This window comes from Panulirus ornatus, chromosome 35, assembly GCF_036320965.1.
Source record: "Panulirus ornatus isolate Po-2019 chromosome 35, ASM3632096v1, whole genome shotgun sequence".
Lineage (NCBI taxonomy): Eukaryota > Metazoa > Arthropoda > Malacostraca > Decapoda > Palinuridae > Panulirus > Panulirus ornatus.
In genome coordinates this window covers 6922943-6950749 of record NC_092258.1, presented here as the reverse complement: position 1 = coordinate 6950749, position 27807 = coordinate 6922943, and the positions used below count along the sequence as shown (strand labels likewise).

General features: G+C 37.5%; 1 protein-coding gene across 7 annotated transcripts; it reads right to left on the bottom strand.

Annotated features, from left to right (window-relative positions):
- Positions 1-78: 78 nt before the first annotated feature.
- On the bottom strand, positions 79-27374 carry LOC139760115 (sugar transporter SWEET1-like). Of its 7 annotated transcripts, none has more exons than XM_071682969.1 (6): positions 27281-27374; positions 24154-24323; positions 23865-23940; positions 17142-17265; positions 16650-16934; positions 79-1162 (listed from the first exon to the last, which is right to left on the bottom strand). In XM_071682969.1, exons 2-6 carry the CDS (start codon positions 24312-24314, stop codon positions 1131-1133), a joined length of 678 nt encoding a protein of 225 aa, XP_071539070.1. In that variant the 5' UTR covers positions 24315-24323; positions 27281-27374; the 3' UTR covers positions 79-1130. The 7 variants fall into 7 exon arrangements, with proteins under 7 accessions (XP_071539070.1, XP_071539065.1, XP_071539071.1 ...); XM_071682964.1 differs by lacking the exon at positions 27281-27374 and adding an exon at positions 26196-26276; XM_071682970.1 differs by lacking the exon at positions 27281-27374 and adding an exon at positions 26017-26155.
- Positions 27375-27807: the final 433 nt, after the last annotated feature.

Below are 27807 nucleotides of genomic sequence, written 5' to 3'. Positions count from 1 at the left end.
GTAAGCAATACATCATTTCCAACATGCACAAATAAAACTGCTTCAGGTACTAGGTTAGTGAGTATTTCAACATATGAGTAATATTGTACCATTTACTAACGCAGTAACACACAAAAAGGCACACGGAAATGGAAAACATAATTATTTTTTCTTTTTTGCTAATGAGATGACAAAGAAATATGTCACCCCCACTATATATTCTTGTCTTGGCTGGACACTGACTTTACACACCACCCACACCATATATGTTAGCCCAAGGACGTCAAATTCTCCGTGGTGTGTTCATGAGCAAAAGACATGAAGCCAATACACTTTACTCTGGTACAGAGTTAAAAATACCTCTCTTGCCAAGAGACCTGGAAAACCTTAAAGTAATTCAAATACTGAAAATAACACTAAGATACTTAAAAAAAATTTCTGAAGAGCTGAATCTACAACACACAGCAACTGGCACACATCCAATGAGTAAATCCATTTTACAGGAAACAGCCTGTAATATCAAAAATAAGGTAATATTGCACTTTCCATTACCAATAGTAGAGAGTCAAGTCAAGGTCTGAGAAATTTAACACTTTCAGTCAACTTAATGCTTGAAAAAACATAGCAGATAAAAAATCCATAACATAAAGCCAAAAATTCTCATTAAACAACTCCAAGTGTCCATGTAACTATCAATCCCTGCATAAAATTATCCAAGCTTTCAGTGTCAAGCATTTATAGGTAAAACTAACCAAAAAACAGTTTTCAGTGATCAACACCTCAATTCTAATTCTGACATAGACTGGTGCCCTTAACACAGTTTACCCAAAATGCTTCACTGACTAGGTGCAAGTTTTCACTAAAAATTCATATTATTCTGCCCAACATTAGAAAGAAATAAAGAATTTCAAGAGCATAAATTTCACTTGTTCATTTCTTTCTTAGTTTGCACCTTCACATTTCTCCCATGTATTAGATTAATTGAACTAAATGTCAATACCTACAGTGGCAATGAACAATATGATTATCCAAATTTAATCTAAAAAAATATACATCTGAAAATCCTTAAAAATACTTAATATTTACAAGGAAGGGTTGAGTGCATCTCACTCCTGTGGATTATGTGTGGTCCCTGGACGGATGCTGGGATACTACACCTGTCTTGTCTCTCCCACAAGCTCTCCTGGAACGTCAGTGAGTGTTGGACAGTAAAAATAAATTACAAATGTATAATCAAAGAAGAAACAATAACAAAAGATTTTTAGTACAGTTAAGTATACTGCTTTGGAGAAAATTTAACCCTTAAAAGTCAGGTGATATGCCATTCTGAAATCACACTTTGGAAAAAAAGGGCTTTGAATCATCTAATTCCCATTATAAAATGAATGAATTACATGTAAAAGCAAAGTAGGGTAATATAAATATAGCTTTCATGGCTGTGGTACAGTGCTTAAAGTTAATGCCTTGAAGGTGGTGGTTACTAAGGTGGGGAATGTTGGAAGATGGGGGGGTTAAAAGCAATTTCAGTAATGACACATCACTATTTAAGAACTATACATAATTGATATCTACAAAAAAGTGAGTTATCATAACTTGTATGGCCATAATATATTACTAAATTAACCTATCACAAACTGTCCTGTGGAGATTGGATGGAGAGGGGAAGTACAGCAAAGGGTGAACCTCTTGATACAAATCCACTTACTAACTCATTACTACAAATAGTCACTATATACACACACACACACATATATATATATATATATATATATATATATATATATATATATATATATATATATATATATATATATATATATATATATATTCATTTATTTACTTATTTTGCTTTGTCGCTGTCTCCCGCGTTTGTGAGGTAGCGCAAGGAAACAGACGAAAGAAATGGCCCAACCCACCCCCATGCACAATGTATACACACACATGTCCACACATGCAAATATACATACCTATACATCTCAATGTACACATATATATACATACATACACAGACACATACATATATACCCATGCACACAATTCACACTGTCTGCCCCATTCACTCCCATCGCCACCTCGCCACACATGGAATACCTTCCCCCTCCCCCCTCAAGTGTGCGAGGTAGCACTAGGAAAAAAAAACAAAGGCCCCATTCGTTCACACTCAGTCTCTAGCTGCCACGCAATAATGCCCAAAAACACAGCTCCCTTTCCACATCCAGGCCCCACACAACTTTCCATGGTTTACCCCAGACGCTTCACATGCCCTGATTCAATCCACTGACAGCACGTCAACCCCGGTATACCACATCAATCCAATTCACTCTATTCCTTGCCCTCCTTTCACCCTCCTGCATGTTCAAGCCCCGATCACACAAAATCTTTTTCACTCCATCTTTCCACCTCCAATTTGGTCTCCCACTTCTCCTCGTTCCCTCCACCTCCGACACATATATCCTCTTGGTCAATCTTTCCTCACTCATTCTCTCCATGTGCCCAAACCATTTCAAAACACCCTCTTCTGCTCTCTCAACCACGCTCTTTTTATTTCCACACATCTCTCTTACCCTTACATTACTTACTTGATCAAACCACCTCACACCACACATTGCCCTCAAACATCTCATTTCCAGCACATCCACCCTCCTGTGCACAACTCTATCCATAGCCCACGCCTCGCAACCATACAACATTGTTGGAACCACTATTCCTTCAAACATACCCATTTTTGCTTTCCGAGATAATGTTCTCGACTTCCACACATTCTTCAAGGCTCCCAGGATTTTCGCCCCCTCCCCCACCCTATGATATATTTTTTTTTTTTTTTTTTTATACTTTGTCGCTGTCTCCCGCGTTTGCGAGGTAGCGCGAGGAAACAGACGAAAGAAATGGCCCAACCCCCATACACACGTACATACACACGTCCACACACGCAAATATACATACCTACACAGCTTTCCATGGTTTACCCCAGACGCTTCACATGCCTTGATTCATATATATATATATATATATATATATATATATATATATATATATATATATATATCGAAGATGTAAGGCATGTGTACGTGTGGGAAGAGAGGAAAGTGATTGGTTCTCAGTGAATGTAGGTTTGCGGCAGGGGTGTGTGATGTCTCCATGGTTGTTTAATTTGTTTATGGATGGGGTTGTTAGGGAGGTGAATGCAAGAGTTTTGGAAAGAGGGGCAAGTATGAAGTCTGTTGGGGATGAGAGAGCTTGGGAAGTGAGTCAGTTGTTGTTCGCTGATGATACAGCGCTGGTGACTGATTCATGTGAGAAACTGCAGAAGCTGGTGACTGAGTTTGGTAAAGTGTGTGAAAGAAGAAAGTTAAGAGTAAATGTGAATAAGAGCAAGGTAATTAGGTACACTAGGGTCGAGGGTCAAGTCAATTGGGAGGTAAGTTTGAATGGAGAAAAGCTGGAGGAAGTAAAGTGTTTTAGATATCTGGCAGTGGATGGAACCATGCAAGCGGAAGTGGATCATAGGGTGGGGGAGGGGGCGAAAATCCTGGGAGCCTTGAAGAATGTGTGGAAGTTGAGAACATTATCTCGGAAAGCAAAAATGGGTATGTTTGAAGGAATAGTGGTTCCAACAATGTTGTATGGTTGCGAGGCGTGGGCTATGGATAGAGTTGTGCGCAGGAGGATGGATGTGCTGGAAATGAGATGTTTGAGGACAATGTGTGGTGTGAGGTGGTTTGATCGAGTGAGTAACGTAAGGGTAAGAGAGATGTGTGGAAATAAAAAGAGCGTGGTTGAGAGAGCAGAAGAGGGTGTTTTGAAGTGGTTTGGGCACATGGAGAGAATGAGTGAGGAAAGATTGACCAAGAGGATATATGTGTCGGAGGTGGAGGGAACGAGGAGAAGAGGGAGACCAAATTGGAGGTGGAAAGATGGAGTGAAAAAGATTTTGTGTGATCGGGGCCTGAACATGCAGGAGGGTGAAAGGAGGGCAAGGAATAGAGTGAATTGGAGCGATGTGGTATACCGGGGTTGACATGCTGTCAGTGGATTGAATCAAGGCATGTGAAGCGTCTGGGGTAAACCATGGAAAGCTGTGTCGGTATGTATATTTGCATGTGTGGACGTATGTATATACATGTGTATGGGGGGGGGTTGGGCCATTTCTTTCGTCTGTTTCCTTGCGCTACCTCGCAAACGCGGGAGACAGCGACAAAGTATAATAATAAAAAAAATATAATATATATCTTTCTTTTCTTATAAACTATTTGCCATTTCCCGCGCCAGCGAGGTAGCGTTAAGAATAGAGGACCAGGCCCCTGAGGGAACATCCTCACCTAGCCCCTTTCTCTGTTCCTTCTTTTGGAAAATTAAAAAAAAAGAGAGAGGGGGGGGATTTCCAGCCCCCCACTCCCTCCCCTTTCAGTCACCTTCTACGACACACAGGGCATACGTGGGAAGTATTCTTTCTCCCTTATCCCCAGGGATAATATATATATATATATATATATATATATATATATATATATATATATATATATATATGAGTCCTACCAACTACTACCAAAGTTTCAGTGCATTAACAGTTTCATTTTGTTTCACCCATCATGCCTCTATTACTATACTGCATAAGTAATTTCTTCACTTCTTATCTCTCTCCTTTCTTATGTCCGAAATAGAGTAGCAATTATTTACTAACTAATTTATCTAAAAACAAGAGGGTTATAGAAAGAAGTTCATAAAAATTACACCAAAAAATCTGAGATATTAAGAATGCTAAAGAAAAACCAACGCAACTCAAGTATATAGCACAAAAATGCTATGGATTATCAACCTTTAGAACATGTATCAATAAAGGTACTGAACAACCAAAAAATGGTCCAGACTAATTTTTTTACATACACCCAACTGAAAGAGCAAAAAATGGAAACTTTGGGTAATCAATAAAGTTATACTTGATTCCAATACCCACTTTATCAAAGTAACATTAAGAGCAAATAAGTAATGGCCTCATATGCAGACATCAAGTCTCTAGCTGTAATGTAAAATGCATCAAAATCATGGACAACCATCCCAAGACATAACATGCAAGCTACTCCACTATTTACCTTGATCACTTCATATCCCATGGTTCAGCCCACTGACAGAATGTCAATCCCCATTTATCAAATTGCTTTAGCAATATCCACGCGCCTCGCCCCTAGGAATAATCAAGCACTGACAACTAAAGCCTCCTTCACTTCATCCTTCCATCTCCTCATCATCACAAATACTTTAGACAAGCACCGATACCTCAAGCCTCCTTCACTCCATCATTCCATCTTCTCCTAAGCCTCTCCTTCCCCTTCCTTCATCCAATTCAGATACACATATCCTTTTAATCAATCTGTCTTCACTCATCCTCTCCATTTCCAAATCATTTCACCACAGTGCTTGGCCCTTTCATTCACACTGTACTTATTACCACAAGTTTCCAACACTCATTACTTACATAATCATCCTCCCTCATGCCATATATCATCTTCAGATGTATCATTTCCAACACATCTACCCCTCTCACTTCCTTTCTTTTAAATTCAAGGCTCAAGCCTTACATCCATACCACAATGTTCAGACCACTATATATTCATACATATATATACATCCATCCTCATTCTTACAGACACCAACTTCTTACACATGCTCCTTAATTCTTTCATTAAGTTGAGCCATATTTGTAGCTCTACACCTTCGTACCCTTGTTTAAGTTCCTAGCTGATGCATAACATCTCATCTTATTCACATATGTCACTACCAACCTAACAACACAGACTGAAATAAATAATTCCACATATCAGCTACCTATAAATTGCCCGTAAAAGTGTAACTGCATCATCACAATGGTAAGCCAGGGTTATGCAGCAACTACAATAGTCATTTTCACAGTAAGAGTCAATTCTTCTTGTACTCTTTCAAATTCATTTTATGAAAACTAAGATATTTTCTCATTAATTCATATTTTTATTTATCTATTTTGCTTTGTCGCTGTCTCCCGCGTTTGCGAGGTAGCGCAAGGAAACAGACGAAAGAAATGGCCCAACCCACCCCCATACACATGTATATGTATACACGTCCACACACGCAAATATACATACCTATACATCTCAATGTACACATATATATATACACACACAGACACATGCATATATACCCATGCACACAATTCACACTGTCTGCCTTTATTCATTTCCATCGCCACCTCGCCACACATGGAATACCATCCCCCTCCCCCCTTATGTGTGCGAGGTAGCGCTAGGAAAAGACAACAAGGCCCCATTCGTTCACACTCAGTCTCTAGCTGTCATGCAATAATGTCCGAAACCACAGCTCCCTTTCCACATCCAGGCCCCCCACAACTTTCCATGGTTTACCCCAGACGCTTCACATGCCCTGATTCAATCCACTGACAGCACGTCAACCCCGGTATACCACATCGATCCAATTCACTCTATTCCTTGCCCGCCTTTCACCCTCCTGCATGTTCAGGCCCCGATCACTCATTAATTCATATAGAGAATATTACAGTCTGTGTGCATACATACATAAATAATGCATTTTAAATGTAAAAAAATATGTACATGATGAGAATGGAATATGTAAATTAATGACTTATAAAAACTATATGGTCCTTGTTTTGGTGTATGTAGAAGGATATAACCTTGAAAAGACCTATAATTATCACATAAATAATGTACTACCATTTATGGCACTCAAAACATGGCACACTGGGGAAGAACACTGTGGTTTCAGGAATGATAGAGGACATGTGGATTAGGTGTTTGCTTTGAAGGATGTGTGTAAGAAATACTTGGAGAAACAGAAGTATCTGTAAGTGGCATTTATGGATTGAATTACTCTTGAAAATTGAAAACAATCAAATATAAAGCATAAAAGCACTTTTTCCCTTGAATTTTAACAGTTCTTCAGGTGACATAATATGATTACATAAAGAGTCTGCCCTTAGTTTTACTGCACCCACTAACTTGTACACATGAGATTACTTGGGGGAAAATTTTGATCATTGGGGAATTTGATGTAACAATTATCAGCAAGTTATAATGAGCTAAAACAATTACAGTTTCCGATTCCCATCACTACCCATGGCTGACTATCACATAATCTCTCAAATTACATAAATGGGATCCAGGTTCAATTTACTTCCTCAGAACATACTTCAAAATCTATCAGTGCAAATACTAAGTATGTTACACAACATGAAGATTGACACTTCCTGTGCACCACTCAACACAGGTATATGAACATCAAAATAAAAAACACGTCTAACCCTTTCTCAAGACACATTGACTACTTGCTAATTATCACAGGATGAGGAAAAACATTATATCAAAAGGGTTAACTGAGCTGAATAGCTAAAAATATACCTATATTCAAGTTTAATGACTAGAATGAAAGGTATTGTTTCAATCTGACTACTGAATGAGCTTAAGCTTCAAGTGAACATAACAAGCCTGCAAGATGATATGCCACACTTTCATAAAGTTTTTAATATTCACTTTGATTGCGTGGTGCTGAGATAAGAAAACCAACACAGCATACACTTTAAGAGAGTGAAGAACTTAAGAGTTATGATTTCCCCATCGCTGCAAAAATGATGAATAATTCAAATAATATCATTATATTCTAAGAATTCAAAAATGCAAACATACAAAAGCCAGCTACTTGTAACACAAAAGCTGCAAGAAATCCTAACTGGACAATCATTGCATCTCTTTCAATTCAAAATATTCACAATGAAAATACAGCGATCACACAAAAGTCAACTACAGGCAACTTTAATGCTTGATGTTTCACCAAAAGTTAATACTGTATAAGGCCATTTAATGAAAACATATGTCCTTGAGATCATAAATTTGCAAAAATTTGTATACCACATCTATTGTTGCCAAAGAGAGACATGTTACAAATTTGAACTTCCCATCATTCAGCATTGTCACACTACAAAAAATAAAATCCAAACAATAATTAAATATACAACTCCTGGGTACCTAATGTGGCCCTAAGCCCACACTCTGACCTAAAGCTGGGAAAATGATAGACTCCTCATGGGTGAAAAACTCCTTGATGAGAATGCACTCACATTTGTCCATTGACAACGATACAACCTTACTGGAGATGACTTTTCACATGCAGTCTAACCACATGCAAATGGAATCAAGCTACAAGACCTACTTGATATGCAAATAAATGAAAATATGTGCAAAATAAACCTACAGTGTATAAAGTTTCTATCCCATACTGTCCTTGAGTTACTGTGTCCACACACAGACTGACATACAGATGCAACTATGATGACATGTGTAGTGATAGGTCATAAAAATATCTATAGCCCTAAAGCTGAGAAAAATCTAGTTGCAGAAGGTGGCCTCTCCTATCACTGAAGAGATGGCAGTGACGAAGAAATGCTCGTATGGGGATTTTCCAAAACCTTGTAAACAATTTTGCATAATGCCTAGGTATTTCCTGTGTGTTGTAGAAGGCAATTAAAGTAAGGGCTGGGGGCTGGAAATGCTCTCCTACTGCTTTACTTAAAAAAAAAAAAAAAAAAAAAAAAAAAAAAAAAAGAAGAGGAACAGAGAAGGGAACCACTAAGTAATCTGTTCTTGACACAACCTCACTTATATGGAAAATTGTGAATGTGTATAAAACATACACACACACATATATACATTTTTTCCTTCTTTCATACTATTCGCCATTTCCCGCGTTAGCGAGATAGCGTTAAGAACAGAGGACTGGGCCTTTGAGGGAATATCCTCACCTGGCCCCCATCTCTGTTCCTTGTTTTGAAAAAAAAAAAAAAAAACAAGAGGGGAGGATTTCCAGCCGCCCGCTCCCTCCCATTTTTAGTCACCTTCTACGACATGCAGGGAATACCTGGGAAGTATTCTTTCTCCCCTATCCCCAGGGACAGAGCAAAATAAATACATAAATAAATATCTTTATTATACATATATATAAAAATCTACATATATACATTTTTATCTATATTCTATTTATTTTGCTTTGTCACTGTCTCCTGCGTTAGCGAGGTAGCCCAAGGACACAGACGAAAGAATGGCCCAACCCACCCACATGCACATGTATATACATACACGTCCACACACGCAAATATACATACCCATACATCTTAACATATACATATATATACTCACACAGACATATACATATATACACATGTACATAATTCATAGTCTGTCTTTATTCATTTATTCATTTATTATACTTTGTCGCTGTCTCCCACGTTAGCAAGGTAGCGCAAGGAAACAGACAAAAGAATGGCCCAACCCACCCACATACACATGTATATACATACACGTCCACACACGCACATATACATACCTATACATCTCCGTATACATATATATACACATGTACATAATTCATACTGTCTGCCCTTATTCATTCCTGTTGCCACCCCACCACACATGAAATGACAACCCCCTCCTCACGCATGTGTGCGAGGTAGCACTAGGAAAAGACAACAAAGGCCACATTCGTTCACACTCAGTCTCTAGCTGTCATGTGAAATGAACCAAAACCACAGCTCCCTTTCCACATCCAGGCCCCAAAACTTTCCATGGTTTACCCCAAGGCACTTCACATGCCCTGGTTCAATCCATTGACAGCACATCATAAGGGATGAAGTTTTCACAGAGTTAAGTTTTCTTAAGAGAGTCTGACTTATTCCTGCTGTGCACAGGAACATCATGAGCTATTATGATCATAAAACCTGCCTTCCTCCTATTCTACTAAAATCCAAAAATCACTTGCATACAGAGGAAAGTTAACTTAAGCTATTTTAAGGGAAGGATATTCTTTACTCTTCCATGCTGCCACTTCATTTTTGGGAATTTTGCTTCTGGGCAATGTATTTCCTTCACTTGTGTTCCATGATGGTTGGCTTTCACTTTCCTAAGAAGGAGAAATCCCAAATTCTCGCCCAAAAAGCAAGAAAATGTAGGTATGTGTGAGATTTTAGGTGCACTGGATGCTTAGAATGCACATTCGGGTGTTGCTTCCTGCAACACCTCATTAATGCCTTGCTTAATTCATGAGATCATGACCCTATGGACTCAAAACTTGGACTCAGAATACTTCAGGAACCTTACCACTTCCATGCCTAGATGTCAGCAGATGATAATCAAGGCCTCAGGATAGATGGAAAATTAATAAAGTGTAAGTGTGACCACATCTGAAAATGTATGGGGAGACAGACATGGATTTCTGCAGTGTAACTAGGGAAGCATTCAGTACATGTCAAATGCCAACATGCTGACTGGATAGCTTCTTCTATCCTACCTTCTGACTGGAAATGTTCAAAATTATCCACCTGAAAATCAGGCTTCTTTGCTTTAGTAATCAAACTTTCGTGTGACGGTTGCATAGCCATCTGATATTACGACTGGTAGATGTTCGTGTTTCTCATCAATTTTACATAAACATAAACTTTTAAAGCAGCACAAACTCAACAGTAAGCTACATTTGGATGCACAAGGACAAGCACTATCTTTTTTACTAAAAAATTTCCCTAAAATTCCAAAATTACAACATGATCAATCACATACTTACCAAGCCCATATAACTGCATCACAAGGATTTATCAATGTCACTGAATAGCAAAGGGTGATTCTTGGCTGACTGGCTGAGAAACATTATCCTGATGCATTAGATTTCTTCATTTCAATGAAAGTATTCTTTACAGGCAATATGAATGAAAATACAATAAATCTTCATGTGATTCTATCAATATTCTTATGAAAGAATGATGTATATACAAGACGAAATACTTAAAGGGGATGGTGAGTGTAAACTAGACTATCAAGGGATGGAGTAAGCTTCTTGGCTTAATGACTACTTACGTCTTCCTCATATTCATCAAGTCTACCTTTTCATTATTCATTACAGTCATTCCCATTTCACTTGAGCTTCAAAAAGTTAAACTTACAAAATTATAATATTCACTAGATCTACATAATGTGATTCATATTGGTTACTGGTTTATTCTGGATTTTGTTTTCTTCCATTTACATTACTTAATCTATTGGTTTTCTTCATTCTTACTTTCAGGATATGCAAAGCTGCTCAAGAGGAATTCAAAGGCTGACAATCTCTTTAATCAGCTTATGGAAAAAAATTGAGACAGAATGAAACAATAGAAAAGAAATACAGAGTAATCATTCTGCAATGGGAAAGATTAGGTCTGAGAAAGTGACATACTAGCTGCAACTCAACACTGTTCACACAGTGGGGCCACATGATTACAGTACTGGTACACAAAATCACTCACACAGATTGTAGTGCTTACTAAACTGTAAATCATTTTCTTTTCTATGCTAGAAGCTATTGGACAAATTTTTTTACCAGAATATCAGGAGACATACGGAGCTAAGGAACTAGTTTCATAATTTCAATGAGCTAAGGAACTAGTTTCATAATTTCAATTTTCATGAACATTACGTGTGCAAATCACAAATTCATATATTAATCGACATCTCAATTCCTTACTTAAACAAAAAAGACTAAGGGGTTAGCTCAAAATTTTTGGAGTTAACAGTATAACAAACTTGGACTCATTCATTCATCACTGCCCATGGACCCCTTTTACAGGAGCTCCCACAGCTACAAGGATGTGCTTCCTCCAATAGCAGGGACATGATGGACTCCTATGGAGTGAGAATTTCTTCGATGAGACTGTACTCCCAGTGATACAGCCTCACCTAAAGTTACTTTTCACTCATGATGCAATGCTATGTAAGCAGACTCCAGTAACACCTAAACTTGAAATACTTATAAATATATCAATACAAACATTTTCAATGCAGAAAAAATATCAACACCAACAACACACCACAGTTTGTACTGTATTGACTAAAATCCTCACATAAATGCAAAGAGGAATCATATGCAAATAATGATAAAATATCAATAATCCCTAATTCAAAAAACATTTGATCAATGACGGTGATAGTATGAGAGGTAGTGTCCCACATACACTGACCAATTTCCAGGATAATTTGGGGGTTAGAACCTTCTAATAACCTGTCTAACAACCATGGTAGTGCAAGCGTTCCCAATCCATCACTAACTACTATTGTGTGGTTATAATAACTTACTCATTTCAGGCCCATCTTTGACCATTTAGAGTCTGCCACAATGATGACTTTCCCACTCACTCCAACGGACTGATCCATCTGGCAGCTTAGAATCTCCAGATCATGTTCATTAACCCCCAAAAATACCACTGGTACAGGGAAAGTTTTTCAAAATACAGAGGGGAAGGAAAGGCAGGAAAAGAAAATAATTTCTTGTAGGATTCTAACCTGAAGAAAAAATGTTATATTTCAAAAACTATTTCTCTCTTCTGTCAGAGTGTACCATGAGCAATGAAATCATACTTACATGAGTAAGGGAGGGATTAGGGAAAAAACTTGCAAGTAAGAAAGTTCTACCTAAAAATGAAACAAAGTCCCTCTAAAAATGACACAAACACACCAGCAACAGACTCCCCAAGAGAAGCAATTCCATGCCATGCAAGGTAGATCCATCATGCCTTGACCAAGGACCCACTGACTGTTAAGTGAATACCAAAGACCCCTTTGTTGGTTTCTTCCACTTTCAAGCTTCTAGGAAACACTAAGGTAGAGGTCACCCTCCTCATATATGGTTTACAATGTAAAGGCAAGGATGAGAAAGTAAGACAAGTTCTCAATCAAAACAGAAAAGTTCCCACAATATGAGGTTTCACAGACTCATGGCTGGACAATAAATGTTCCCCTTGAAAATCTCATTTCCAAAGGTTTTACAGATTTACTGGGCTAATCTCGAAATAGTCTTCCAAGAGTTGATGACAAAAATGGAAAATTTTTAGGCTTTACAGTTCTACACTTTTTTTTTTATTTTTTATTTTTTTTTTATTTTCCAAAAGAAGGAACAGAGAACGAGGCCAGGTGAGGACATTCCCTCAGAGGCCCAGTCCTCTGTTCTTAACGCTACCTTGCTAACGCGGGAAATGGCGAATAGTATGAAAGAAAAAAAGAAAGTTCTACACTTTAAGAATCTAGGATTTATCAACCCATTAGCTAGAATAAAAATGAACACTGTTCTTGTGTGGACACCTCATGCATTTCACTGACAGATTTTACAGTTCAAAAAGTGCTAATTTCTTTTACAACTTTTCAAGAAGTCAGTACTCTTCATAAAAAGAATAAATTCTCAGGATCCTGACTCAGGATACTCTGGGTGTGAAAACCAAGGCATTAAATTTCCTTTCTGTTCATGACCCATTGAAGACTGAAAGCCTAATCTGATGGATCAACCCAGACTGCGAGAGAAGAATCTGGTGCTATCCAAGGAATGGATCATGGAGAACCTCTACATCAGTCCACTAAAAGAATGATAGGAGGAGCTCTTCGGGAAGCGTTCTAGAAAGATTTGTTTATTGCACAAAAAAATATTTCTACCAAAAAGGTATCAATATCATTTTGACCTGCAGCCTCAATATATCCTTGCACAGGGCTGCAAAACTTAACTTTCCAAGAAGCTTTACTGTACTCATGTCGTACACAGGTACAGTGCTGGTGGTAAATAACGTGAATGAATAGAGAAATATTACATCTTTCACACCAACATTCAGTGTGAGGGAGATTGGCTGGCAAGCATGAGGAGGATACTGAAGGATTTGCTTCTTTCTTTACTGAATACTGAACACATCAACTTTTTCATACACACTCATGTTTCATATACAAGCACAGCACTATGATGAATAACATAAATATATCTAAAAATAATATAGCTTTAACAAAATAAATAAGTGATGAAATACAGAGTGGCTGGCATGTCTGGGAAGAATACTGGAGGTTTTTCCTTGAAAATATTGTACTTCTTTACCTATCATCCACTATCAAAGTCCATTATGCTAATCTTGCATGTAAAGAAGTTATTATGTAATAACTCCCCACAAGTGTGAAATCAATGAGGACAACTACCATGCATACCTCCCTCCTTACATAATCCCCCCCAATCAGTCATTAAAACAATTGTTTTTTCACATTTCCCATATTATTCTCCAACAATTTTCCCAAAAACTGATGCATAACATCGGCAATCCTCCCAATAACTAAGGTCATCTTAAAATCTACATATCATCAATGTCGTCTGGGTTTCCACATTACCTACAAGTTGAGAACAGAATTTTCTCTTTGCCTTCTTAGCAAATGAAGAGAACTCTACACACTACTGACAGTACCATAAAACAGCTGGATATATAAACACAAGCAGAAAAAGTTAAAACATCAACTGATATCTGCCTGGGGCTACCTCACAAAGTTAGTCCTTAAAACAAGAGCTAATCATTGAGGGGAAAACTCCTATGGCTGAACTGGAATCTAATAGTTTAACCAAAGGTCACCAGCCTTAATAACTTTTCACTTCGGTTCCTGTCTCTTATCCCCAAAATAAGCTGTAAGAGAGCACAACAATCTTGAACAGAAACCATGAAGCACCATAAAAGGGGCAAAAAAACCACAAACAGAGATGCCCCCACAGAAAACTCTTCTCTATAAACCCCTATTAAAATAACTGTGGTCCTACTGGTAAAAGTAGTCAGTAGGAACACTGGGTAGGAAACTGAAAACAATCTGCTACAGATGCCCTCTGTTAGTGGCCTAAGGGTAAGGCATTATATAAGAAGCAGCACAGGAGTTCACCAGTCATGAAGACTCTTTTGTTGTGGCCATCCCCTTGAGGGAGTTCCTGAAGGGAAAGAGCATCAGAGATACAGACAGAGAGATACATGGCCCTGCAAGGTGTTGCCTAAATATATATAACTTGTTAATGACTCAATCCACCCACTACACCTAGGAAGTGATCTCTGTTCACCCTGATTCTGTAAAAAAAGTTTCCATGAAGGAAACACTACCCTCCCTCATTTAATGCACCGTGGATGCTACTTTGCTATCATAATGTCAGCTGTGGTCAAAAGGACAAAAAGGAAAGAAAGCAATGGCTTGAAAGGCTTCCATTCATCTCCAAGTGGCACATCCTAAGCTGTCTTCAACACAGTGACATTTTTTTCCTAGTCCTGACATCTAGTTTAACTCCCCATTCAAGGGGATCATATGCTTAAAGCCTCCAAAAGACAACAAAAAAACAGAAGAAAAAGCCAATCATGGGGAGGAGGAAAAACAATGGCAGTAATGGGGGAGGGATGTCAACCAAAAAACTGCCCTACATTAGACCCCATACATAACAAGCATAACAAATTCAGTTTACATACTCTAGAAATTTAACCAAAGTATACATATGGCATTACACTCTAAAGAAACTATAAAAAAGATGATTCACAGCAGGGTGAAAAAAAAAATGGATGACATCATCTAAAGGTGATTTAAGATAATTTTGTACTGCTAAGTGGATCAGTTCCAGGAGTGAGTTGGTGATGTCACAGTGTGTTTGTCTCTGATAGTGAAAGGTAAGCCTGAAATGAGAAAGCTACAAGTGAGGAAACCTTGTGCTACCACCTCAGTTAGATGGAGTGTTAGAAGGTCCTAACCCTAAAAATATTTGAGATATCTCATAGTTCATGGAACAAGCTAACAAGAGTGAAATTAAACTTAACAATACACCATAAGGTACAGACTTGGTCAACAAACAAAATGCCTAGGAATGCACCATCCTGATCTGAATGCAGGAAATGGCATGAGGGATATGGAAATACAAACTGACAAAGATTATCAATCAATTCTTTATACAACTGCAAGTTTACATTAGAAAAAAAAACTGCTTTACCTTCTTTCCAAATGAAAGATTCTCAAGTGAACATGCTCCTGTGATGTAAGAGCTTCAGGTGCATCTCAAAACTACCCTGATATTTTTTGCATCTACTAATGAAATGTATAAATCAACATATGAGCCACTATAGATACAATGGCAGTATTCTCAAGGATTCAGGAAGAGTCAGTGTTTAATCTTTCTTCCCATATGTGTACCATATTCTCTCACATAGCAAAGATACACACACCTAAGTATCAAGGCAAATATGTGTTAGGTGCCCCCATAAATGGAGAACAAACACAGCCATATACTTAGTACATCTAAGATTTTCATATTAAGTGTATTCCACCACCCTTGACTTTCATCACGATGAATCATAAACAGAATCCTTAAGGAATGATAAAGGAAGTGTTCGATATTTCAAACATAAAAAGTAAAATCACTGTGAGGTTAATTCAGGATAATCTGCAATAAAAGAAACAGAAATATACAAATTATTTACATATCCAACATGTCATCTGCTATACAATTACAGACTAATGATACTTAATTTGGCTCCTAAGGACTTACCAACCCGAGCATCATTCTAATCAACCATCAAGTGCACATAATTAAAAGGTTTCAAGGATATAATCCCAAGTTTACAACTGTGAAAGTAGCAGTGATTCATTGCATCAAAAACATATGAAAAACTATGTCACATGATAAAAACAGCAAAAAATATTCATCTGAGATCATGACTGATCAATCTGAATTTCAAAATAAAAGTTGTAGATTCTATAGGATATCATGAAAATGCAATAGGGTTAAGAACAGATAATTCAGCAGAAAGGTCAGCCTCACAGGTGCTCAGTTACCTTTTCTTTTGTTTGGGTAAACTATGAAGAGTAGGAGCTGGAAACCTGAAAGGGCAAACCCAATCAGATTTGGGTACTGGACAAAGCTATTTTGAATAACAAGTCCATATAGCCACCATAGCCCAGCAACAACAAAAGTTGAGAAGATGAGGGGGAATGGCAGGGTCTCTGTACTTTGGGTGCTGAAAACCTCTGTCAGGGAGATGAGAGGAGAAGCACAGAAGATGATGCTTGCAGCGCAGCAGGTCAAGCCCACACGGGTCTTGATCAACTCTATGTCCATGCCTGTGAATATGAGGACAAAATATTATTCAGTTTTGAGGGTTAGCATATAAACGGCTCTGAAAATCAGCAGTTGATCAACATCAGTTCAAATAGGGGTTTTGTTTCATCATTTACCACTTCTGAAAAGCACTACTTCTTTACAAAAAAGTCCATTCTGTATTCACTGCATTCAAATACTATACTGAAGTACTTGATGCTGAAATTTACCTGACAAGAATACGTAGTACTGCACAACAGCAATTAAAGTAAAGAACACCATCATTTGTCTCCTTGTGGAAAACCAAGGTCCTGGTGATATGCAGTACTTTAAGTAGATATAGAGGTAACATGCCTGCAGGAAAAAAAAATAGCATCATTTCTCGAATTAATCAGCAAAATTACTTGCTATAATTATACATGTTACAGACTCTTAAATCAGCAATAGGTGTTATACTTGTTAGAAAATTCATTCACATATACAAGACTATCTTATTCAAACATATTGCAGAGCAGAAAAGCTTAAACATATACAAGTGCAAATGAAAGGAGGGCAACAGGCATAAAGAATAATCTTATATTTAGCAATGTGATTCATCAACAAGGGCAACTTCAATTTTTGCCCAAGAGCCAATGATACTAACCAAGAACAGAAAGACATGACTTCCATAATCAAACCCTGTATCATATCAATATGCTCCTTACTGCACCTAATTTCCAAGGATAAAGTAATTTGCATCAAAAGACTATTCTCAAGTCATCATAAAAATATGAACTGATAAGAAAAATATGAATGATACAATCAGCAGTGCGCATGACCAATTTCTGTAACATAAACCAAAAATATACAGGATTTCTTATCACTTACAATTAATAATCCGGAGTTTTTGTAAATGCTTAGAAACACTACACAGAAATATCCCCTTTAAACAATGCTTTAACAAAAATCTCAAACCCCTAACTATAAGAGTTTGCCATCCCACACCTGGTGACACAACCAATCCACACATTTTGTTTACAATGAATCTTTATGAATAATAATCACCGTGATACTATGTACTATGTAACATAAATTAGAGAAAACTTAGTTTATTAGATTTTCAAAGCCACTTAATGAATCAATGACAATGGCTAAATGGAATTCACCTTGGCATAGTCAGACTGAGTTTAGTGGTACATCAGCTGATTGATTTTAGAATTAAAATAAAAAATCATTCTTAAAATTGATCTGCATAAACAGTGGTAATAACACCTTTACCTACAACTGTTTATCTCTGGCTAGTATTTCTAATGATAACAATGATAAAATTCCTGCCACACTAGTGTGAAACCCATTTCCTGTACCGACAGTATCACTGGAGATCACCAGTTATGGAAATTCTTTTGCTGTTTCCACCTCCTCGAGAGAGTTCCCAAAGGGAACAGGTATCAAAGATATGGAAAGACTAATAGACATTCTCAGTACAGTAAAAACAATGTTCTCCAAAATGCTTGGGAGAATCAGTTGTGTCGAATAGAAAAATTTCTAGTTAAAAGATTTTTTTAATATATTCAACAATTCAGAAATTGTAATATTCTAAAATATATTACATATTCATAAATATTCTATTTACAAGAAATATTAATATATGTAAGCAAATGAGACTGAAGTCCTTCATAAGTGCAGCCTTGGACTTGCCCATGGCCAGCCTCTTGCACAACTCCATTCTCTTTTAGAGGCTTAAAGTGTTCGTCTTGCACTTCATGCGAAACATAGATGGCTTCAAGGTGCAGTCAGGCAATTGCTAACGACACTTAAAAGGGGCCACCACCCACAGTAGTAATTCAGGATGCACAAAATACACAAATGTGCAAGACCAGCACACAACACCATGCCATAAAGCAAATGGAAGACAGTAAACAATCACCAGCAACACAAAACACCGGTGCACACACTTATCGCTGTAACGCAGTGCATGTGCAATTTGAAATATTCTTACAGATCTTTTTTCTTTTTTATAATCAAGGATTGCTAACCAAAACTGAAAAGCACACATTGCTTTGTACATTTCATTGTTTCGAATTATGGATAACAGGTTTAACTGTATTATGAAACCCACATCAAATTCAGTGTGGGGTAATAGCAATATGTCCTTAGCCTGCCTTAAGTCTCAGAATTCTTTCTTTTAGACACAGATTTTTATCCAAGCAAAGAGAGACCTTAAGCTAATCACACTGGTTGAGGGAAGGACACCTGCTCAACTAATGTAAAAGCTTCAAACAAAAAATGAGGAACAACAATACAGTCAACTGCACAGTTTAAGTCATGCCACTATGAAACTTCCAACAAAACAACATGAACTTTTGATCAGACACTTCAAATCCTATCTCTTATTTCATCAACATGATTGCTTGGCTTGCTGTCAATGAAACTGACAGATGAGAATTACTGTGATTATCTACAAATTGCAAAACTGACCTATTTATAAATGGGATAGTCAAATTACTGCTTGTCCATGGTGGAATATCATAAGATATTGTTTCAGTTACTTGACAAGGAGTAACATTAAGTAACAAGAGTAATTCAGAGGACTAAATGACACAAGGCATTTCAATCCATCAGCGTCTTCTATGCTCATAAAGGCATTTCGATCCACTATCATCATTAATGCTTTTCTTTTTTCTTTCATACTATTCGCCATTTCCCGCGATAGCGAGGTAGCATTAAGAACAGAGGACTGGGCCTTTGAGGGAATATCCTCACCTGACCCCCTTCTCTGTTCCTTCTTTTGGAAGAAAAAAAAAAAGAAAAACGAGAGGGGAGGATTTCCAGCCCCCCGCTCCCATCCAGCCCCCCGCACATCATTCTCAAGTAATTCTAGCTACAGCGTATTATCATTAATTCTTTCCAATTTTGCTAGGTGAACTGAGAACATACATGTCTGCATTTTTTGTGGACATTCATTTGATAATTTCAATCCCCTTTCTGCAAGCAGGTAAGGGGAAGGACCATCCCACTCCCTACAATGGACTCAAATTCATCCTACCCTATATGATGCTATCAACATACTATTTGAAATATCTACTTTCAGTCTATCAGCAAGAAGGAACCAATTTTGAATTTGTTGTAGTATCCTTAATACTTGCTTACTCAGTCAAAAGGAACTAAACTGTAATAGGGTACTGTAACTCAATTCTAAAAGCTGTTGGTTAGATCATAAGTCATTCATATTTGTGCTGAATGATAACATCTTATGCACAATGCATCTCTTTTGAAAACAACGTTATTTCCTTACCAATATGCTCGTGTCTTAGCAAAGAGATACAGAGATTAAGACCCTGGGAATATCACAAAAAAGACATCTTTAAAACCAGAAATATGATGCATGACTAATTTTCTTAACAGAAAAACATGAATAAAATACATGAGTCATCCACAAATGACTTTAGTTTTTATGCTAATTCTGAAAATCACTTAATAAAATGTTGGTTTGGTGTTGATTTCTGTGGTGTTGTCTGGAGGGTAGACAACAGCCTTAGTGTAGCCTAGTTTGACTGAAAAGTGTATTTTTCCCACTTTGCCTTAAAATACCTTACTTGCCTGGTTTATGCAATGCTAATGGCCTTATTTTGCTTTCACAAGTGACTCTAGCTTTGAGACAAATGATAGCTGTATACAGAGCTGCCAGCTTGAATCAAAAAGATTGTATTTTCCCATCTTATAGTTGCCCTAATGGCTATGTTTACCCACACTCAGCAATGCTACTGAATACCTTGCATTTGTAAGTCATGATCTGTGGTTGGTTTAACATAATTAGTGGAGGATGTCTTACCTGACAAACTGCCACTTAGGTGGCATCAACTGTGCCTTATCCTATTAAAAAATGCTTTAATTCATTTTTTTTTACTTCAAAAACACTTCTGCTGCCCCATTTCCCCATTGTCAAGCAGGAATTCCTGTGAAGATACCTCTGTGTATGTAATTACTTAATTGTAATTACCTGTTTTTTCCATGTCAGGAGAGAGTTCAACACTTTTTAGGCCACTAACTCTTGAACCTCTCTACCTATGATGAAATATTGCCATTAGGCAGGGTTAGCATAAAGTGCTCACTGCTGGAAAATACAGAGAAGTCATGCGAGTTTCTGAGTGTTATAGGTAATAAAGAAAGAGTGCACTTCATGGTCAATGCTAGTAACCCTTGTGTATGCAAGGCAAAACGAAAAGGCAACAACTTGGGCCAAGAAGAGGAGCCTGACAGCAGTCCATCACTAACCTTCCCAATACTCAGGCAGTAGTACCTTCCTGATCAGTGGTTACCTGCCACCTATTACTGTACTGAGTCTGCTGCATGTGTGTCACTTACCATGGCAGAAAAATGTCTACAAGAAAATGAGTAAGCGGCCCATAATGAACAATAAAGGAAAAGAAGTGAGCTGTTCACACACTTCGAAGCATTTTCTGATTCAGTGAAGAGCAATATGTACTGTGTACATGACAAAAAAATATATGCTCAAAGAACTTCTGGGCAGCTTTCACTGCAAAGTGATAAAACAGCAGGAGAAACCCAAGGGGAATATTCTTAGACAGGCATAGCAAATACAGTAACCTACCTTAATGACCCATACTTCTGCAGCACAAAATAAAATGAAAGAAGAGGAAAAATGAAAAGACATTACAAAGCCATTAAAATCACAAAGCAGCTCTCAGATCTGTCCAGATTGTATCATCGATTTACAAGATGGTAAATTGTATCACAGTGAAAAAGTATAAGGAAAGTTGACCGGGGAAGTGTTTTGGTAAACTTATAAAAGTAACTTCTTGCCTTTCCAAACATTGTTTTTGCTTAGTAATGCTAATATCATATAAATCTCTGAATAGCATATCCATAAATGAAAATATTTTCAACAATTCTTCATCTGATTTGTAATGCATATAACTGTTTTGTTTTCCACAACAGAGAAATCCAACAAACAAAAGGGATTTCCAAGTTGTCATTTTTATCCTTTATGTGATAGGAATCTTCATATCTGATCTCTCACCTACAATTAAGAGTTTTCTTATTGTTATATCTTAAGTAATTGAAAAGTTTCTTGATGGTTTTTCCACTAATTGTTGAGATATAGAATTTAATTCAGAGCATTAAAGACAGTCCAGTACATTGAAAGAAACACTGGACAAAACCAGCATCTCTATGAATGTATGGAAGTAAATATCTATAAATATTTATTTCACAAATTCCCAGTGAATCTGTTGATATACTATAGCCCTATGCATAAACAAGAAGTAAACAAAATAGTTTATCAAAAATTTCATCTACACGTTATAACAACTGTAGAAGACCAAATTGCAGGTCATACATTTTTTTAAAGACCTGATGTTTAATAATGTCCACCTTCATCTATTACGCGATCTCATTCTGTACAGCACTGTAGTGTATGAAGAATGTGTTCCAGGCTTTGTCACCTTCTTCCACAATTACCCCACCATTCTCTCTTTCCACCTAGTCCTGGCCTTCCCATACATCTCCTCACCTCCATCATAAAGACTCTCTCAACCACACAAAATAATATCGCCACCTCATGCATCAGAGATAGCGCCAGGAATCAGCCAAAAAAAAAAGCCACATCTGCTAACAATCAATCTCTAGATGTCGTGTGTAATGCACTGGAACCACAGCTCCCTTTCCACATCCAGGCCCTACAGACCTTTCCATGGTAATGTAAGGGTAAGAGAGATGTGTGGAAATAAAAAGAGCGTGGTTGAGAGAGCAGAAGAGGGTGTTTTGAAATGGTTTGGGCACATGGAGAGAATGAGTGAGGAAAGATTGACCAAGAGGATATATGTGTCAGAGGTGGAGGGAACGAGAAGTGGGAGACCAAATTGGAGGTGGAAAGAGGGAGTGAAAAAGATTTTGTGTGATCGGGGCCTGAACATGCAGGAGGGTGAAAGGAGGGCAAGGAATAGAGTGAATTGGATCGATGTGGTATACCGGGGTTGACGTGCTGTCAGTGGATTGAATCAGGGCATGTGAAGCGTCTGGGGTAAACCATGGAAAGCTGTGTAGGTATGTATATTTGCGTGTGTGGACGTATGTATATACATGTGTATGGGGGTGGGTTGGGACATTTCTTTCGTCTGTTTCCTTGTGCTACCTCGCAAACGCGGGAGACAGCGACAAAGCAAAAAAAAAAAAACAAAAACAAAATATAGTGTTCATGTATATACATATGTATGTGGGTGGGTTGTGCCATTCTTTCGTCTATTTCCTTGCACTACCTCACTAACACGGCAGACAGTGACTAAGCATAATAATAAATATATAATAATATATATACACATAAACTTTTCTTTCACTGTGTATATTTTACCTCGTAATATCCTTTACTCAGGTAGTTCTATTTCCATATCTTCCTTGAGGTTTTGCATTACTCTCTTTTCACTTAAGTAAACCTGTATCTAAAAAGTCTTTCAATAACCTTGGTACTTTTCACTCTAGATTCACTGTTTTATTCATACATATCAAATCAAGACATCATTTCCCTCTTACACTTCAAAAGTAACACTTCTATGTTTAAGCAGTTTGCCTACCATTCAGCTTTCTTCTCAAATTCTTATCAACCACTTTGTCAGAACAGGATGCCTACATATTTAAAGTAAAGCTTTGTTTTCAATACTCATTCTTACTTGATAAAGTTCTAAATCTAAAACTTTTTTCACCTATAACTTTATCAACAAGTCAGTCTAAAAAAAATCTAATTTTTCTCTTTAATTTAGTACAACAAAAAATTTACATTTATCATACAACTTATCCTCTAGCATAAAACTCTCAGAATCTCACAAAGAAGCAACACAACAGGATATAATCAACCATATTCTATCCATACAAGAACATTATGCTCATACCATTCACTACAAATGTACCTATTAAAATCAATAAAGAAGCTTACAAAGAAGTAAATTTTTTTGTCATACCTGCAGAACCAGACCAACTGTATTAGTCACAGACATAGAAGCATCACGTAAGAGTAGACTGTATGTGAGCCACATGCTGTAAATAATCACACAAAACAATGTTAACATTCTATAGTTTATAAGATATAACATATTTTATAGATATTCATGCGAGAAGACTTTTAAGGCAAGATACTGTTAGCTAGTTACATTTCAGGTGAGAGTAGACAATCCTCTCTTTTTATGAAAAAACTCATGTTGTCCTTCTACTGGTTTAATATAACAGTTTTAACCCCCAAAATACACTCACCTTGTGGAAAATACTCCTCCAACAAAAGGGAAGCCCGATATGTCTCCAGTTGATCCCTGTTTGATGATTTTTCGACAAATGTCAGTTCCACTTAAAAACTGTATGACTGTAACTATAGTCGCTGTTGTAGCAATCAAGTCTTTGTACTCTGCTAACGTCATCTTCAATGCCTGAGATCAGAAAGATGGGAAAACTTAGATACTACAAATAAATATCTGTTACAAAAACTGACAATGTATGAAATCTGAGGCTGTATGAGGAGCAGTTATAACTGAAAGGAGTATAGCTTAATAACAATGTCAACAAATACGCGTAATTTTACCACATCACTCCTGTTCTCTCTATCCCATGTATGCCTTACATCCTCTTGCATATTCAGGCCCCAAACATTCAAATTATTTTTCACCTTGTCTTCCTGTCTCTTCTTCATTTCCCCCCCCCCCCCCATCTTCTTGTCACCACCAGTCTCAACACATATACCCTCGTATCAACCATTCATAAATCATTCTATCTATATGTAAAAACCAATGATATAAAGGGACAAAAGATTCTGCTAATCTACCTATTTTCAATATTCTAGTCCAAATATACCAGACATATCCATGACCATGCCCTCTACTCCCAATAAATGTCGACAAACAGAAATCAGCCCAATGTTCATAAATCACCCAACACCTCCACAAGCAGCCATCCCATGAAGTTTTCATAAGCTCATCAAATCTTACAAGTTTCATTTTTTGTTGTGACTACCATGGAACATGCAAAAAAAAAAAAAAAAATACCCTAATCAAGACCATCTCAGGTGAAAGAAAAATTCATCATGGTTTAACTTACAAATACTTTAATCAACCTCACAACTTTCCTGATATTCATAAACTCCACCACATCGTTTTATCTAAATTCGAAGACTAAAGAGCTGATACTCCAAATCGTCCTCTGCAACATTTCCTGTTTAACTAAAACGTTATACTTACACTGCAGGACAAAAATCATTGCCTATCCAAACCTACTTTCAGCGTCTAATTAAAATGGTTGTTCCCCAAACTAACCCTTCAATCTACTTATATCTTGTATTATCTAAAGGTTACGACTCACTGGACTCTACCTAAATTTTTGAGACGCTGGCAAAATCAACCCTTCAATGCCCTAGAAATCAGCAGAGTTTAGCGGGAAAGATACACTCAAATAATCTCGTGAATATGGACAGGTCTCTAGCAATACCTGGGTGACAATTCCCGCTCCAGTGTTTCACGATGGACCCAAAACTATAACTTTCACGATTTTAACATTAAAATGACACTCTAACAACTGTCCTCAGTCGCTTTTTCCTTAAAAAAAAAAAAAAGGACACCGTACGTGAAACCCTTGTACCAACCGTACCAAAAATGAAACATAAAACCCGAGATACAATGTGAAATATCAATGGAGTTCCCCCTTTCCTTCCTCTCTTGCTAGGGGCACGTGAACGTCTTAAGGTTTCTTACCTCAGATAAACTTCCAACTCAACAACAAGTGACGCAATGGCCAACTCTGACGGATCTTTGATTATCACCTTTCCTAAGGCATCACAATGCCCTGGAATACATATTTTTTCCCACTCACTTGCCGTCAAACTGTGGGTGAGGAATTTATTCTATAAGTCTTATGATAGAAGACAGCAAAGGAAACCATACCTGGATTTATGCATTAAGAAGTGCGGGGTTGTACACGTGTAACATACAATCACGACGTCTCGACCCACAACCTGTTGCTCTTGCTGGAGACTGTTGCTCATGGAACACCACACTGGTCTGAGTCTTGACCTATACACTTACTTTGATATGACCTACAGAAAATACCTGCCATGACGCTGGTTCATCTTACCGTTGGTCAGGGATAAACAAGGGATTTGTACCGTTTACAAACAGAAAATCGGACGACGGAGTGCATCGCCCTCTTTCTTTCCTAGTTTTTTTTTTTTTTTAATCTATTAAGAACATAAGAAGTGAGGATACTGCAAGAGGCCTATTGGCCCATGTTAGGTTAGGTTAGGTTCACCTTACCATCAACAGCCTGAAACCACAAACACATTCAACCTTCTTTTAAAGCTACTTAAAGACCTAACTACCCCTACTGTACTGGGCAACTAGTTCCATAAATCTACTAAACTTCCCGAACCAAGATTTACCCACAGAGTTTATTCGGCAAAATATACTTAATTATTTCACCTTTACCAAGAATTGCCAATAAAACATACCTTTTATCTTTAATAAATATGGTTTTAAACTGGCCGCCATATAAGGGTACTACGATCAAAACCCTATAATAAAAACCGGTTTTAGTCTCTGGTTTGAGGACCAAGCTGTAGAATATTAAAGATGTAATTCCTGCAGTGGATTGATAGAGCATCTATCTGCTTATCTACAAATATATCAGTTATGATTTTCTATAAACTGGAGAAATGTTGATTTCTGAATCACTTTCGTCGACATAAAACAGTATTTCCATGCAATATCAAAGTCTGAGGTTTCGAAATCGCCTCACACGTTGATAAAAGCATTTCTTCATGGCATCACTAAATTCCAAAATCGATTACATATGAAAAGGGACTTAAGGGTGAAGGAATGCCTACGTGGGGCAATGCCTCACTGACAAGAATGTTAAAAGATGCCTTGGATCCTGAACCTCAAAGGGCTCTGACGGAAGGGCACCTGCGCGTAACTAGACGAAGTCAATAGCTTTTGGAACACATTCTAGCAAGGGAGGCTTGCAGAAGCCTTCAGTAGGTCTCGCCTAGGATAAGAAACTGTCAAGTTTTCGACTTTAGTGAGGATCTAAGCGGAAGCTGGTTCCACCCTCTGTGTCAATTCCGTTCCTGAAAAGCCTCCTTAAAGTTCAATTTTGAGCACTGCATTATGTTCATCGATTTGAAGTGGATTCCACAGGATGTATTACAAGTCATTATGTAAAAAATACCGCAGAACATTGTAAGCATTTTTCACATAAAACCACCACCTTATCAGGCAATTGATATTTGGACCTTAGCTGCTAGTACCAACATGATTCCTCACTTCAGGAACACATTTGACAGTGTGTATCACTACCACAATCACAGAACTCGCCATTATCCGTCTGTCAACAAACTTACAAAAAGGTCAATAAAGATTCTTCCCTGTTATGGGGCAACTTGCTTGCACCGTGCAGACGCCAAGCCAGAACTGCTCCACAAACCCCTGATAACGCTATCCCTAACATGAATCTAATCCCACAATAACAAAAAAGAAAAAAAAGTCAACTCATATATTTGCATGCACACTTATGTCTTCCTGCTAGTAAGGCTGCTTTTCATTTGTCGCAGCTAGTCATGAACGCCCTTTTAGTACGCTCTAAGTCATTTGTATAAATGTGATACTGTATGTTGGTGTGATAGTCATGGCCGGTCGTGCCTGACCAGTATACTCACGACTTAACAAAAGTAATGATTTTACTGGCGATGCCAGATCTCATATACTCCACTTCACGGATAAGAAAACATAAGGTGAAGTAAGATATATTAAGAAAAAATGTATTGTAATATTTCTACAAATAGAAGTGATGGATGAATCAAGTGGCTGACAGAAGAAATCAAAGTTAGGTTCTTTGGAAGAAGTATTATATACGGACAACATACAAAAA

Bases quoted from the DNA above. Each gene is read 5' to 3' on its own strand.
- LOC139760115 (XM_071682964.1), bottom strand. The intron at 17,266-23,864 runs GTATGACAAAAA...TTTTTCCTGCAG, and splicing joins CAGTTGGTCTGGTTCTGCAG to GCATGTTACCTCTATATCTA. The intron at 1,163-16,649 runs GTAACTGAGCAC...CTGACGTTCCAG, and splicing joins TTACCCAAACAAAAGAAAAG to GAGAGCTTGTGGGAGAGACA.